At 42.0% G+C, this 15951-nt stretch overlaps 1 protein-coding gene across 1 annotated transcript in view; it reads left to right on the top strand.

The window, feature by feature from the left end:
* Nucleotides 1–15951, top strand: part of smurf2 (SMAD specific E3 ubiquitin protein ligase 2) — a 40730-nt gene that overhangs the window by 22072 nt on the left and 2707 nt on the right. The window contains exons 5-19 of the mRNA XM_028985473.1: nucleotides 1703–1768; nucleotides 2270–2354; nucleotides 3042–3125; nucleotides 4186–4388; nucleotides 5245–5329; nucleotides 6282–6440; nucleotides 7394–7438; nucleotides 11053–11254; nucleotides 12579–12682; nucleotides 12862–12976; nucleotides 13137–13315; nucleotides 13751–13888; nucleotides 14147–14267; nucleotides 14404–14605; nucleotides 15162–15237. Of these exons, the coding sequence (XP_028841306.1) occupies nucleotides 1703–1768; nucleotides 2270–2354; nucleotides 3042–3125; nucleotides 4186–4388; nucleotides 5245–5329; nucleotides 6282–6440; nucleotides 7394–7438; nucleotides 11053–11254; nucleotides 12579–12682; nucleotides 12862–12976; nucleotides 13137–13315; nucleotides 13751–13888; nucleotides 14147–14267; nucleotides 14404–14605; nucleotides 15162–15237 (1864 nt within the window). The remainder of the gene's footprint in view (nucleotides 1–1702; nucleotides 1769–2269; nucleotides 2355–3041; nucleotides 3126–4185; nucleotides 4389–5244; nucleotides 5330–6281; nucleotides 6441–7393; nucleotides 7439–11052; nucleotides 11255–12578; nucleotides 12683–12861; nucleotides 12977–13136; nucleotides 13316–13750; nucleotides 13889–14146; nucleotides 14268–14403; nucleotides 14606–15161; nucleotides 15238–15951) is intronic.

Below are 15951 nucleotides of genomic sequence, written 5' to 3'. Positions count from 1 at the left end.
GACATATTCTTGTGCATGAGTTGTGTATAAGTTGTGTGTAAGTGTCCATTTAGCAGGTCTACAGAAGCCACATGTAAGCCATGCTTTTTTTGATTCCACAAGAACACTGTTTTGCAGAACCTAACACCCTTTGTCCTTTTTCCCGGAGAGCAGCTGTCCAGTGAACTGTCAGAGTATCAGTGACAAGTCACAAGTTACTGGAAGGAACTGGGGAGAGGCAACAGAGACAGTAGACGAGTGGGATGGGACAAAATCATTTTAGGCACACAAAAAATCTTGCCAATCTTTTTTCCCAACGATTCACAATAATTCCATTCAAAATGGCAATGTTTTAAAACCGTGACTTATAAACCGGAATATAAAGTGAAGTGATTGTCACATGTGATACACAGCAGCACAGCACACGGTGCACACAGTGAAATTTGTCCTCTGCATTTAACCCATCACCCTGAGTGAGCCGTGGGCAGCCATGACAGGCGCCCGGGGAGCAGTGTGTGGGGACGGTGCTTTGCTCAGTGGCACCTCAGTGGCACCTTGGCCGATCGGGATTTGAACCGACAACCTTCTGATTACCGGGTCGCTTCCTTAACCTAATACTAAATGGTATGCTCAGGTCACTTATTCAATCACAAATGGATCCACTGAGAAAACCTCCCAACTATCATGGAGCCTGTGTGATCTCCTTGACTGAAATATATAACTGGCACTTGTTTTCAGTCACTGGTTTAAGATTAAATCTGCACAGCATTAAGGGCTGACGACTGTACCTCAGCTAATGTAGCGTAGAGCAGTGGCTATGATGATGTATACTCCTAACAGATCAGCAGATACAGACACACACACACACCTTGCACATGACCTAGCAGAGCATGTGTCTTGACTCTCTAGACCCTGCCGGAATGTTTACAGCCCAACTCGAATTGTGATGGTCTAGTAGGAAAAGTGTGGGCAGTGTGGGTATGTGGGTTTTCCACAAAAGAGAAAGCTCCAGGAGCCGCAAATTCTTTTTGACATGTAAAATGAAGATAACGCTGTATATGTATAATAATATTATGACATTTTATTTATGTCCATCTCCATAGGGACGACAACATTTCAGATAACGCTCCCATGTAGATGCAAGTTTTTTTCCAAACCCGTTTTAGAGAAAAGGGTTCTGGACGATTGTAATAATCTTCAAATTTTGAACTACGATTCGTTTGGAAGAACATGTTCAGTGCTTTGTCTTTGTTTTTCTCATTTTATTGACTGATTTCCTTTACGTTACAATGTGCGCATGAGCTCACTCTGGCTGTGTGTTCTGAGGGTGGCTCAGACATCATCGGCCAGACAGTGCAGCCAGTTCTCGTGACCACAGGCCGCTCGCTCTTCCGAAATCCCCCCTTCTCCCATTGTCTTTTAACTCCATGGAGACATCAGATGTCTCCAGACTGGGACTGGTGAGGCGAGTGAGCTGTCTGTGAAGAATAGTGGAGCTTTTGTTTGGAAGATTTGTTTGAAGGTTTGACCCTTCCTTTGAACTTGGGATTTTGGCCTTGGGGCATCATAGTGGATTTGGTTTAACCTGGAGAGACTAACCACGGTTGTTGCAGACATATCCAAATTTACCACCGATCTTGGCTACGTATTTACCCGTCTGTTTGTCTCACGCTTCAGTTCTATTTCTCACTCTTTTCTCACTCGTTTGACTTTCCACTTCCAGACCAGAGATTGGACCTCAACAAGCTAAGTCCGAATGACAGTGACACAGTGCGAGGGCAGATTGTGGGTGAGTATGGGGTCTCTAGAGGAATCTTTTCCATGCAGACTCTAGCCAAAGGGCTTCAGCGACTTTGAGCTCTGATTCATTTTTTAAGCATTTTATTCTCCTGGACCATTAGAGCCAAAAACAGAGATGTACAGAGCGTGTACTATGGTTCCAAACACCATAATAGACTTTTTACAGATCATCACAGTATCTCCCTGCTGAAGATTGTAATATGTTGTAAGTGAACACCTACATACTTCAGTTCTCAATACCCAGAACAACCCACACATGTAAAAAATAAATCAAAACTCATTAAGTGAAATATATGCAGATTTTATGTTGCATCTTGCCAGTTAGAAATTGTTACAGTTGCCTGAGCAACAGCATTCATTACTTCCAACAAAGTTTTGTTGGAAGGCCTATATTTTCAATGGCTCTACACCGGCATTTGGGGACCACTGCCGTAAATGTAAGAATTTTAGCAGATGCCTCTGGTGATGTCCTTTTTCTGTTTTCATGCAGTGAGTCTTCAGTCTAGAGACAGGATAGGCACTGGGGGACCCGTGGTAGACTGCAGCCGCTTGTTTGACAATGACCTGCCAGATGGGTAAGGCTCTGTGTTCTGTCTGCATCCCTTTATGACTTGTAACAGTGGTTTGCAGTTCATCATTATCAACCATTATCACCAACACACACTTTCCATATGGTTAGAATTCAGGAGGTCTTCAATCTGATGAATGCTCTTCAATCTGATAAAAATTAATTTATATATATATATATATATATATATATGTGTGTGTGTGTGTGTGTGTGTGTGTGTGTGTGTGTGTGTGTGTGTGTGTGTATATATATTTAAAAAGAGAGGTGTCTCTGAGGTTCCTTTGCAGATATCCAGAGTTACAGACTCACTTTTTATGTGTGTGTGGGACATAAAAACTCTAGCCACCAGACCACCCAACGACAGGGAGCTGGTCTCATTGTCTATAACCAGAGAAAGATAAGATAAGAGCTTTAGCTCAGTCGGGCTCATCCTCGCCTCCTCTGCTCCTGCCTGCGAGCTCATGAATTGCGCCCTTTATGATGGTCTTGCAGAGACAAAATCTGGGTAGAAAAGATTTGTGCATGAGAGAGACAGCAGACTGGGGAAGTCCCATTACAATACCAGAGACTTGCTTTAGAAATCACGCTGTTCCTTTAGCTGTTGCCCGGGGGGGAGCCAAGTAATTCAGGACAAGGAGAACTTTTCGGGCTGGCTGATGACACGCTTAACAAGTCCTCATGTGCCTGTTTCCAGATGGGAAGAAAGACGGACAGCGTCTGGACGAATTCAGTACCTTAACCACATCACACGCAGCACGCAGTGGGAGAGACCCACCAGGTGAGCACACTACATTACCCAGCACGCACTGCAAAACGTCAGACAGGCTGAGGAAAGCATACAGAAGATTTATGACAGATTTCACACAGTTAGAAACTGGTATCTTGTGATTTGATTATGTAAATTCCCTGAGCAGACAAGTGCAGAAAGAATAAAATAGTGTCAGCCCGTCACAGAAATCAGAGGTGCACCCATTTTAAGGATTGCAACAGGCCTCAGCTGCCAAAGGAAAGCACCTTTTCACAGTGTTTATGTCTGAGAGGCACTCTTCCACACACAGTGGTCCCCGATGTTTGGTCTGGAGATGCGCTAAACTAATTCACTAATATACAAGGCCGTCCTCAGCTACGTGTGGTTTACAGTGGATCCATTGATCTTGTGGATCGGCTGCTGAAAAAGTAAACTTAACACATGAAGGGATGTAGACTGTCAACGTGACGGAGGATTTGTTTAACATTTCTTAAATAATATGACTCTCTGTGGTGCGCATACAGTTTTTAGTGTCACTCATGTAGTTTATTACACCTTTAGGGATATATGATATAAAAAAAAGCACATCTTATTCAATTAAATACGCTAGTAATGTCATAAAATATTGATGCATCAATTTTGACAGTATTTTGCCAGGCATTGAAAATATTTAGTCATTTAAATTCAGTATGTAATATGTGCACTTCCTTAAGTTTGATGGGAAATTTATAAAATCTATAGGCCTTGTATGAGAAGGTACTCTGAGCCCCAGTTAAATTGCATTTTCACAAACATTTTCTAGTGGTGCTTCCTTATATGACTGTCTTATTTATTAGATTTTATTAGATTTATTAGTCTGATTTTCAAGAAAAATGCATCAGTCTCTAATTTACTGCGATTGTAGAAAAATATTCTATATATAAAACTAGATACCATCACTTTAATCGCCTATCGGGGATAAATAATAAAAAAAAAAATCTCAATAAACACTTATATCTGCTAGACCTCTTTAAGCGTTTACTGTCTTATTTAGCTTATTTATCTTGTCCTGACCATCCCATGACTGAGCTGATGATGATCTTCCCTGCAGGCCGGCATCAGAGTACTCCAGTCCCGGAAGGCCACTTAGCTGCCTGGTGGACGAAAACACGCCGGTCCTGACACCCAATGGGGCTGCAGGGGTACAGGCGGGGGACCCACGTGTTCAGGAGAGGCGTGTGCGCTCCCAGCGGCATCGCAACTACATGAGCCGCACCCATCTGCACACGCCGCCTGACCTACCTGAAGGCTACGGTGAGATAGGCAGAAAACAAGAAACCGGCCACTGAATGAATAGACTGAAATGGGAATCTGCCAAAAATTGGCCTTTATTGGACCATATTATTAAAAAAGAAATCTATATTATTAATTATTTATTTCATTCAGAAATATTAGATGTCCTCTCCAAGGTGCCAGTCCAAAAGGGGTTTGTATTTCTTGTCAGTCCCTGTATAGATCTTTTCAGAACCATACAACCCATACTTCCCATGCAACCCATGTTTTGGAGTGAGAAGTGGGTTGATGGGAGCATATGTTATCTATTTATTTATTTATTTTGTCCACCGGTGTTTCTGATCAGTTGATCATTTGACTCACCAAGAATACTCCAGGGTTTCAGCTACACGGTCTGCAAACCTTACAGACATAACCATAACCTTTACAACCTTCAGTTTTAATATGACTGTATTTAACAATATGATATGATTGTTTATGTACACCGAAAACAGATTAAGACTTTTCCTTTCAAGATTAAAATGAAAAGGACAGTCATACATCAGAGCTTAGAAGTGTGTGTATGTTCCTTTTGGGGGACAGGGAGGTTATGTACACATATTAAAGCATGGTTCTTTTGCTAACAGCGCTGATAAATAATGTTTTGACCAAAGGTGGCTGTAATAACTATTAATGTCAATTACTTGCAGTCCTCTTCTGATTGCACAAAGCAGAGCAGTCTGCTCACTGTTCAGATTTACCATCAAAAATGTGCATTGTAAACATTTTCAGTGCTTTTGCATCCACATTAAGTATTGTGTGTAACCCTGATGTTTTCTCTGTCTCTCATACACCCTTCCCTCCACTTCTGTTTTCCTTTCCCTCTTCTAAACAACAGAGCAGCGCACTACACAGCAAGGCCAGGTCTACTTCTTGCACACACAGACAGGCGTGAGCACGTGGCATGACCCCAGAGTTCCCAGGTACGATGACAGAGCCTGTATAATTACTGATCTGGTGACAACTTCAGGGTTCCCACAGGACATGGAATTTCTGGAACATCAGGGGATTTCAGTAAATGCATTTCCAGACAGGAAACGTCAGGGAATTTCATCATTTGGGTGCCAAATCAGGGAATTTGTTAATAGCATATAGTGCAAAAATGTAAATATACTGTAAAAATGTGCAGCATTCTAGAACACAAACTTTTTGCAAAGTCTGTGTCGACGAACATATTTACATTTGCTAACTAACCAAACATGCCAGGCATGTGTACATTTCAAGATTTTTGGCTTGAAAATGAAGAATTTAAGAACTGGCTCACCAAAAGTGATAAAACATGCATGTTACAGTCAACATGCCAAGCTGCCTATATTTTACAACACTGACCCAAACGTCATATTGGACATTTCTTTATACAAGAAGTCATGGAAATTCTGCTTTTTGGTCAGGGAAAGTCATGGAAATCTCATGGAATTTTAAGTTTGACTCCCAGCAACTTGGTGTCCATATACCCATGAAGCGCTACCACAGGGTCTATGGTGTTTACTGGTCAAATAATGACTGTTATAATATAATTTATGTGGGGATGATGAAATCACACCAAGAAATGCCAGTGAGTTAGTGCACTTTTTGTGTTTGAGCTGTTAGTGTGCCTTTGTTGAACACTGCTACATTTCACACTTTTATTAAATTTGCCATGGTTTAGGATGTCTAAATGCCTAATGTCCTGTATTTAGTTCTGGTATATACAGTCTTTGTGTTTTGACATCTGGAGTCTCTGTATGGAACCTCTGTTTAAGAATTTACTAAATTACTGAGTTTAATTGCTGAATAATTTATCTGACCTTTCAGGGCATTGTCCTATTCTGAGAATGTTAAGTATGTCAGAATATCTCATCGTTTTATTTATTTTTCTCCCCACGTCTCTCTTAGGGACTTGAGTAATGTGAACTGTGAGGAGCTGGGCCCTCTACCTCCAGGATGGGAGATTCGGAACACAGCCACCGGCCGGGTCTACTTTGTGGACCACAACAACCGTACCACGCAGTTTACCGACCCGCGACTTTCTGCCAACCTCCATCTTGTGCTCAAGTTAGTGCCTCCACAGAGCCCCACTGACCTCACTACACCAGCCTTTGGCCATTTTGGCTCAGGCTTTAATTTCAGGCCCAGACTGGTTAATATGAGTGCTAGATAGTCTAGAACAGGGGTTGGCAACCCACAGCTCTTTTATCCTTACACCTCAGCACCATGTGGCATTGGGAAAATAAATAATAATTGCAATATATTTGTAATAATTGTAATTGTGTAATATTTTTATGTGGCTCAATATTTGAAGATTGTTGTGATCTTGTAACATGCAATGTGTTTAATTTTTTGATCTCACAAAAAATACACAAATACAGCTTTTTTGAGTAGCATTTAAAAACTGAACCCTCTTGGGGCTAGTAAACAGTTGTTTGTAAAATTAAGTCTTTAATTATTTGCATATGTTGACTTTAAGTTGATAAGTCAGTTGTGTAGAGTAAGCATAGCTCTGCTAAGTTAGGATGACCCCGTCTCTTCTTTTCCACGAAACATGTTCAGTTGGGTTTTTTAGACTGGTTGATTCATCTCGTTGTTGGCTTCAACACGCATATTCGTGTTGGGTTCGGGTTCCCACCCATCCACACACATGCAATCCTAACTACCCCCCCCCTAAAATTACAATGTTCACTATCAATTGTCAATTTTAATTTGCTGCATGTATACTTTAAGTTTGGAAGAGACCTTCAACTCAGATTTCTAAATGTTCAAAATATTTTTTTAGCATAAATTAAAGTTCTCAAGCAACACACTAGCCAATTTTTTTATACATAGCATAAAGTAAAAAATAATACATGCAGTGTTATCTTGATTTTACACTTCAAAAAGAATTTGCAGCTCCCAGTGCCTTCTCTTTTGTGGAAACTGGGTCCAGATGACTGCTTGAGTGTTAAAAGTTGCCAACGCCTGGTCTTAAAGCTACATAATTTAACTTCAATGTGAAATTTTCTTTCTAACAGCCCAAGCCCTAATGGATCCCGGTCCACCAATGAAGTTCCAAACAGGTAAGAAGGACATTTTATTCTACACCCAACCTGTTTGTTGGTTTGGTGATTGGTTTGTGGGTTGATTCATAATTTGGTTTAGAGAAAAGTTCAAATAAACTCTTCCTCCCTCTCATCTCTGACCCATGCTTCTTTATCCATCTCTATCCCTGTTGATGGAGAAAATGCATGGGTGAGGGAGATCTGGTTTTACTTTTTCCCCTTGACACATCAAAGCACATGGGGTAGACTTTTCCTTTTGATCCCCTTCCTGGGACCCCCTCGCAATCTTATAAAAATGTTAAAATATGGAATTTTTAGTGGATTTCCACCCTAACGTCCAGCACAAAACCCGGTCCATAAGGTTCAGATGGTGAGGGTGTGACCCATGCCATGGCAGTCATCTTCTCCTTTGAATGCAAATCTCGCATTAAGCAAAACAAGATGAGCCATACCAATACCATAAAGGTTTTTGACTTAATGTTTTTACGCCTCATGCATTGCCTCTGGAAGCAGTGAGGAAAACGGGGCACCAACCTCCCCCTCTGTCCCATCCATGACCTCTGATCTGGATCTTAGCAGAAAACACCTGAATTTGTGGATTTTCCTCTCGAGTTCTGTCAGGTTGGATGGTAAACGCTGGGCGGCCATTTTTTAGGTCTCTCCACAGATGCTCAAATGGGTTTACGTCAGGGCTCTAGCTGGGTCATTCAAGAGTCACAGAGTTGTTGTGTAGCCACTCCTCCGTTATTTTAGCTGTGTGCTTAGGGTCATTGTCTTGTTGGAAGGTAAACCATTGGCCCAGTCTGAGGTCCTGAGCACTCTGGAGAAGGTTTTTATTTAGAGTATCCCTGTACTTGGCCGTATTCATTTAGAATTCTGTATAGAATTAAGTCCAACTCTATGAAGGGTTCTAGTTGTCCAAATGCCTTCCATTTAAGGATTATGGAGGCCACGTTGCTCTTAATTTCTGCAGCAGAATTTTTTTTGTAACTTTGGCCAGATCTGTGCCTTTCTGTAATTCTGTTTCTGAGCTCTTGAGGCAATTGCTTTGACTTCATGATACTCATTTGCTCTGACCTGTACTGTGAGCTGTAAGGTCTTATATATACAGGTGTGTAGCTTTCTTAAATGATTTTAGCAAATGGCTGCAGTATGAGTCAAGAGTGAGAGTAAGAGTGAAATTTAAGGGGTTCTGAATACTTTCTGTACCCACTGTATATGTAGCCTTCAGCACATTTAACGCTTCTGCCAAGTCTTTTTTGCCTGATTTCAAATCAATTGTTTCAAGAATACTGAAATGCATTTTTTCCTCAAATGTGGGAGTTTTGTGGATTCTTTTTTTTTTTTGTTCAAATAAAACATTAATATATGAGAACATAAATGACAGCAGCTGCTGCCTGCTGTGATTGGTGACACTCATGAGAGACAACATTTATTGGTCATAACTATGCATTCATTGTGCATAATTCACATTGGCTGGTAGAATTTATATGAATTGTTTTGATTGCAAAAATTTCCATGTCCTGGAAAAGAAACTGTGCTACAGCTGGAATCAGATTTTGCAAGATACAGTACAGCTGTGAGCTTTCTAATGTGTACAACATTTGTTGTATGAGTACATCTGTGGCCGACTTTCCCAGCTCTCCTTTTCCCAACTTCCTCCCGCCCTGGCTCGCCTGTCGTGTCTTCCCGTGTTCCTTCTCAGCAAGTCAGCAGGAAACCAGGGGAACAGAGGGGAGGTTGGCGCAGGCCGAGGGCTGCTCAGGCCGGGCCGGCCGCAGCGACTGGTGCCGGATGGTCCTGGTGGTGGTGTAGTGGGCGCGGCCCTCCAGACGCCCAGCCTCTCCTCAGGAATGCAGCTCAGCCCTGAAAGGGGCCCTTGCCGCACCAGCTTCCCCAAACACGCTGCCCTGCGCGGTACCGAGAAGTCACGCCGCCTTAAGGAGACTTTAAAAGTCCCTTCGGTTCAGTTTGTTTTATTTTTAAAACCGTTTTGGGAAAGGAAAACAACACTCTTTACATAACCGCACAGTCCTGTAAAACGTCCAGGCCAGAAGCTCACGTTGAAGGAGTCTTGACCAGAAACAGGCTGTGTTCTGGAATGTTCTTACCTAAAATCTCACTGTGGGCTTTTACTTTAGTCTAAACTGAAAGTTTAGGGTCAGTTAGAAGTTTTGTAGTTTTCCATGAGAAAGTCAGGAACAGAAAGCATTGCAAAATATTACAAGAAATGGTCAACCCTACATTTGTTGCATCAGTTGTCAGCTGATGATTAGAAATGTATTGTCCAATAGTCCATGAAGCTTTTAAAGTGGGAACAGAGCACAGATTTCGACAAATTTACGCAGATAATCCATTCATTTCCCAGCCATGTCCAGCTTCCATAGTTACATACAACAGTATTTTTCTATCAAAAATTAGGATATTTCGAATTGCCCATAAATTTTGAATGGAAGTGCACACACTCACACACACACACACACACACACACACACACACACATTCAATCATTTAGGGTCAATTACAAATATGTTTACTTACACACCAGTAGCCTACGGTGCCGTGTTAAAGCTCCTGTTCGCATGAATGTTGCTGTAATGTTTGGATCTAATTGAGGTGTTTAAATGCATGACAGTTCATTCAGGTTGATTCTCTCTGTGGGGAACCTCAGGGTTGAGAATGAGCATCAGAAACATGCGGACACACACACACACACACACACACACACACACACACACACACTCTCTGTGTAATATCATGCTAATATCAACTTGCATGCATGCCCGCCACTCTCCTGGAGCTTGTGGTGTGCGCGCCATCGCACGTCTGACTTGATGCACTTCCTGGTCTCTCTTTCACATTCTATTTTTGCTGCATGTTGGCTGCGAGTTGTTGTTGTTGTTTGGCTTGCAGAGGTTGGATTGCGCCCCGCGTGGACCTACTCGGCGGACGCCATGGGATTTTCCACACTCGGTCTAAAAACCTGCCGCGGTGTGAAATTGTCAACTCTGATGTCATGGCGTGGCTGTGGGGCTCCGTGACCCAAAGTCAACAAAGATGACTCACGTTGGGGTCACAGGCGCCCAGCTCCTCCGTTTACCTCCACTCCTGTCCTCCTTGTGAATGTGCGCAGTGTGCTCCTGTTATTGGACCCGCTGCGGAGGAGATGTGATACATGTGCTGCTGAAGGGAACTCTGGGAGGGCTCTAGACCAACGTTGTCTGCCGGAGTTTGTCTTGGCCGCTCAAACTTGCTGTTGGGCTTCTTGATATTACTAGTAAGAAATTGGGTGACTCGAGCAGCAGCTGAGGTGTGTTAAATGTTTCATTCTGGTTTTCATTGTGCTTAAAAAGATGCCCACAAAGATATGAAACCTTGCACTAAATAATCTTAATATTTTGTCATATCTATTTACTTGAATTCTTAATTGCTAACCCACTAGCAAAATTCTGCTAGTGATTACTACAGAATTAAGTTTCCACAACACATTATCCATCTACATTGGTTTCCAGTAATTAGTGAAACTCTTTGCCCTCTGGGGAGGACCTTGTTACTCTTTGCAGGAAATAGATCTGGACATGCAGTTTTGAAACTGGCCTCTGTGGTCAATTATTCTGTTTCTCTACCTGTAGCCGTCCCAACCAGCCGAAGGACCAGGCCCAGCAGGCGCTGGTGACTCCAGGCCACCTGTCAGAGGAGGCCGAGTGCCTGACGGTGCCAAAGTACAAGAGGGACCTGGTGCAGAAGCTGAAGATCCTGCGGCAGGAGTTGAGTCAGCAGCAGCCCCAGGCCGGGCACTGTCGGATCGAGGTGTCCCGCGAGGAGATCTTTGAGGTAAGGGTCACCAGAGCTGTTTGAGGAGACATTGGCCATAGCTGTCTGGAACACCACTTCAGTATCCATTTTAATTCATTTATTACTGCTCAGGGAAATAAGTCATTGGACAATCATTAAAGTCTCAAAAAGCCTTCAAAAGTAAAAAATGGACAAATTTGAATTTGAGGCCTTTAAACAACATGTAGATGTAGCATTGTGTTATAAAACTACTGATAGCTGATAATTAGAAGAAATTATGTGGCATTACATGCACTTTTATTGGATTTAACATTAGTTTGTATGGTGTAAGTGTAAGTTTTGTCAATCCTGGCTCATGAAATGAAGTACTTAACGGTTTGCTAAATTCAGTTAATAAACATTGATATGAATCCCACTGCACATTGTGCAAAAAGACGATCAAATTTTGCATGCATGCGGAAAAAAAAAAAAGAGGCAGCCCAAGAGCTCCAAACATCCACAAAAACGTAGATATTCCAGTTGTTCCAGTTTGGTAAATATGAAATACTTACCTAGGCTTTTTTCTTTAATATCCTTTATACTTTTTACTATCGTGGAATGTCTTACATTTAGTTAATAATGGTACTAAATTAAACTTATTGTAGCCTGTATTATATCTATATAGCATTGTGATTACAATACAATGTCTCACAACATGCAGCATGCCTCTTGCCATACAGATAACCTTATAGCTGTTATTTGTGATGTTTATTGGCATTATAGAGACTCTGTGGTTAATGTGATGATATGTACAAGTACATGTTTCAGGCTGGAAGCCCCTGGAGCTGCTGTTAGAAACCACTAGGGTTTTATTCTCTTTCCCAACATTGTTTGTTATGCTTGGCCTTGTAGAATTTACTCTGAAATAGATGCAGAAATGACAAATGTTTTTGCGATTCTGCCACAAAAAAAATTTATGTAATTCAGAAGTTTTTAAAATAGCAGAGCGCTTGAAAACAATATTTCATTCTTGTCATGTGGTTATGTTTAGTTGGCATGCTAAGATCTTCAGCCAGGATTATTATGAATGTGTCCAGGCGTCCCCTTCTGGCTGAGCACGGAAATGGCTTCTAATTTGTATCTATAAATGGTTTAGATCTTCTCGATTTTTGGTTAGAAATGCTGGAGAAATGTGAATTTGTGTGCGCACACTATGATATTGTATTGACTTTGTGGTACATGTTTCATTTGGTTTGAATTGAAGGGTCAGTTTTTATATAAAGGAGGAACCTGATTATGTTGTGATTTTATGAATTATTGAAAGTACATAAGTTGCATAAAAGCTGTGCTTAACTGTAAAATATTTTTCTACAAAAAAAATCAGGAGTCGTATCGGCAGGTGATGAAGATGAGACCAAAAGACCTGTGGAAGAGACTGATGGTGAAGTTCAGGGGGGAGGAAGGACTGGACTATGGAGGAGTGGCCAGGTGGGTGTGCTGCCTTTTTGGATAACTGAAGGTGACTCAAATAATAAAAAATAATTTATTAACATTACTTAACACAATTAATGATAACATTCAAACACACAGCGATTAATGAGAGGCTCATTTCTGTTTTCTATTCAGGGTATTGTATTACTTGTGTTTTTTTTTTTATTATTTTGCAGGGAGTGGCTGTACCTACTGTCTCACGAAATGCTGAACCCATACTATGGCTTGTTCCAGTACTCACGCGATGACATTTACACCCTGCAGATCAACCCTGACTCTGCAGTCAACCCAGTGAGTCACACACACACACACACACACACACACACACACACCGCATCTCAGCTATCTCTGAGAAAAGGCCTCATAGAACACGATTGACTTGTTCTCTTGGAATAAATGTGTGCACATAAAGGCATTTGTGTAAAAGAGGTTGCTCTGGCGCCCTCCGCAGGAGCATCTATCCTACTTCCACTTTGTGGGACGCATCATGGGGATGGCGGTGTTCCACGGCCACTACATTGATGGTGGCTTCACCTTGCCCTTCTACAAACAACTGCTGGGCAAACCAATCACCCTGGACGACATGGAGTCAGTGGATCCTGACCTGCACAACAGCCTCGTCTGGATCCTGTAAGTTAATTCATTCTAATTAGTTCATGTTTTCATCTTAATAAACCCTCTCTTATGCTAGGATTTTAAATCCTTTTTACGTGGCCTCTCCCACTTATCATGCCCGGAACAACCAGTGATAAATGAATTTTTGTAAATTCACTTCTGAAGTGTAGCCATATACACCACCTCCTTTTGCATAAAATTATACAAAAATGAACTTTGTTCAGCATCACTGCTGATGTGGATTCTTCTTATTCAGCTTCCAACGTGTTTATATTGCTTGTGTGGTGTGAGCAGGTAGGTCACATCCAAGCATCGAACCGCACTGTGTGCGCACATGAAAGTTTTTTTTCTTTGCATTGCGATTGCGAAAACCGCACAGTGTAGGCCAACATTGCTGTTCTGTAAAAATGAGTAATGTTTAATGAGTAATTGTTTTACACACCTCCATAGGGAGAATGACATCACTGGAGTGTTGGACCACACCTTCTGTGTGGAGCACAATGCGTACGGCGAGATCATTCAACACGAGCTCAAGCCCAATGGGAAGAGCATCCCCGTTACACAAGAAACCAAAAAGGAGTACGTCAGGTGAGTGGCGCAAGGACTCCCACATAAACAAATACACATATATGTGTACACATGCGTATATTACAGTGTTAAGAGCCAGTCTAGGGGTACGGCCCATAACAAAAGAAAAGAAAAGACAAACCTACTAAGACTAAACAGAGAAATTATTTTATTAACAAATAAATAAAGAAGAAAGACATACGAAACGAAATACAACGAAGAACAAAACGGGAAAAACACCAGGAACGTAACAACAGTAATGTTTGTGGGTTTTTTTAGGCTGTATGTGAACTGGCGCTTTCTGAGGGGTATTGAAGCTCAGTTCCTGGCCTTGCAGAAGGGCTTCAATGAGGTTATTCCTCAGCACCTCCTCAAAGCATTTGATGAAAAGGAGCTGGAGGTATGTTTTTTAGGGCTTTTAAATTTACAGAAAAAGGGGAAGACCATGCTGCTGGCTAGTTATCTGTATGGAGCTAACTGCCCAGCCAAACTTGAAATGAAACTCACTGACAGATTTTGGTCTTTCTTCTGTCTAGCTCATTGTTTGTGGCCTGGGTAAGATTGACATCAACGATTGGAAGTCCAACACTCGGCTGAAGCACTGCACACCAGACAGCAATATCGTGAAGTGGTTCTGGCGTGCCGTCGAGTCGTTCGATGAGGAGCGTCGTGCCCGTCTGCTGCAGTTTGTCACCGGCTCCTCCCGGGTCCCCCTGCAAGGATTCAAAGCCCTGCAAGGTAAATGGGGTTTTCAAGCTCAATCCCATCTGAACTTCTGATATCAGGGGCACACAACAGCCATTACAGGGGGCAGCCCAGCATTACAGGAGGCAGTGCTGACTGTGCGGGGCGCGTCAATGTCAAGCTTTTAATGCAATTTTTGCAGTGTCAGCCCACAACTGCATCATCTTTTGCCTTTAGCAGTTGTTAGTAGTTGATATTTTTCTTGCCCTAATCTATGGCCTTCAGCCACATTGATAATTGAGATGAATGAATGAAAAGTATTTTCTGTGACCCAGTAGATGGAATATGGAAACGAGTGCTAATCGATATTGAAATCGATTTTAATATCGACTAATATTTGAGAATAATTTTTTTAGGGGCAGTGGTGGCCTAGCGGGTAATCGAAACAATGCGGGTTCAAATCCCGACCCGCCAAGTTGCCAGTGAGGCCCCTTGAGCAAGTTACCGTCCCCACACACTGCCTGTCATGGCTGCCCACTGCTCACTAAGGGTGTTCTTGCTGTCTATCACAATGACAATCATATATTTCCATATATATTTTTAATCACAGGGGCGGCTGGTCCAAGACTCTTCACTATCCATCAAATTGATGCTAGCCCCAACAACCTGCCTAAAGCCCACACTTGGTGAGTCAGCGTACATGCACCCACTGGGATCAGACTACAGTAAATGTGGATGTCTCTCTCTGGCTGAAATATGAACTATGAAAATGTCTTATACTGTGACGTCACCAATTGACATAAGATTTTCTATCATACCAAGACGCATCAAGAACGTATGGATCTGTGATGGCCTAATCTGACATAGTGACCATCATGAAAGATCTATACTGCATAATCTGATCTCATCCCAACACCGCCCCTAGACTGAATGTTGCATCATACAGAAACAAAAATCCAGGGTTTTATAATCCGCCACAGGGATGCAACCTGTTCATGGCCTTCTTGCCAGAATGTTGTGTTCCATGCTTAATTAGGAACGTAATCCTTGCTTAATTAGGAGCTGATTGTACGAACCAAGAATGCAGCATGCTAGAAGCACAGATGGATGGTGGGCCTCCAGAAACAATTTACATTTACAGCGTTTATCAGACCAGACCATTTATCAAACCAAAATTAAAACCCTGTTTTGATATAAAATAACACATTTGCCTCATTTTGTTCTCAGTAACTTCTGCTATACAAAGGAGTCCACCATCTGCCTTCATCCATCACCAATGCCCTGGATTTATATATCAGTCCCTACATTCCCCTCCATAGCTATGCTCATACAATGTTTAGAGTATAGCTGGGTGATATGGCGGCACATATTAAAAATTAATATGTCTCGTTATTTTTTAA

This window comes from Denticeps clupeoides, chromosome 7 (genome assembly GCF_900700375.1).
Source record: "Denticeps clupeoides chromosome 7, fDenClu1.1, whole genome shotgun sequence".
Taxonomy (NCBI): Eukaryota; Metazoa; Chordata; class Actinopteri; order Clupeiformes; family Denticipitidae; genus Denticeps; species Denticeps clupeoides.
This window is presented reverse-complemented; position numbering and strand designations above follow the sequence as displayed.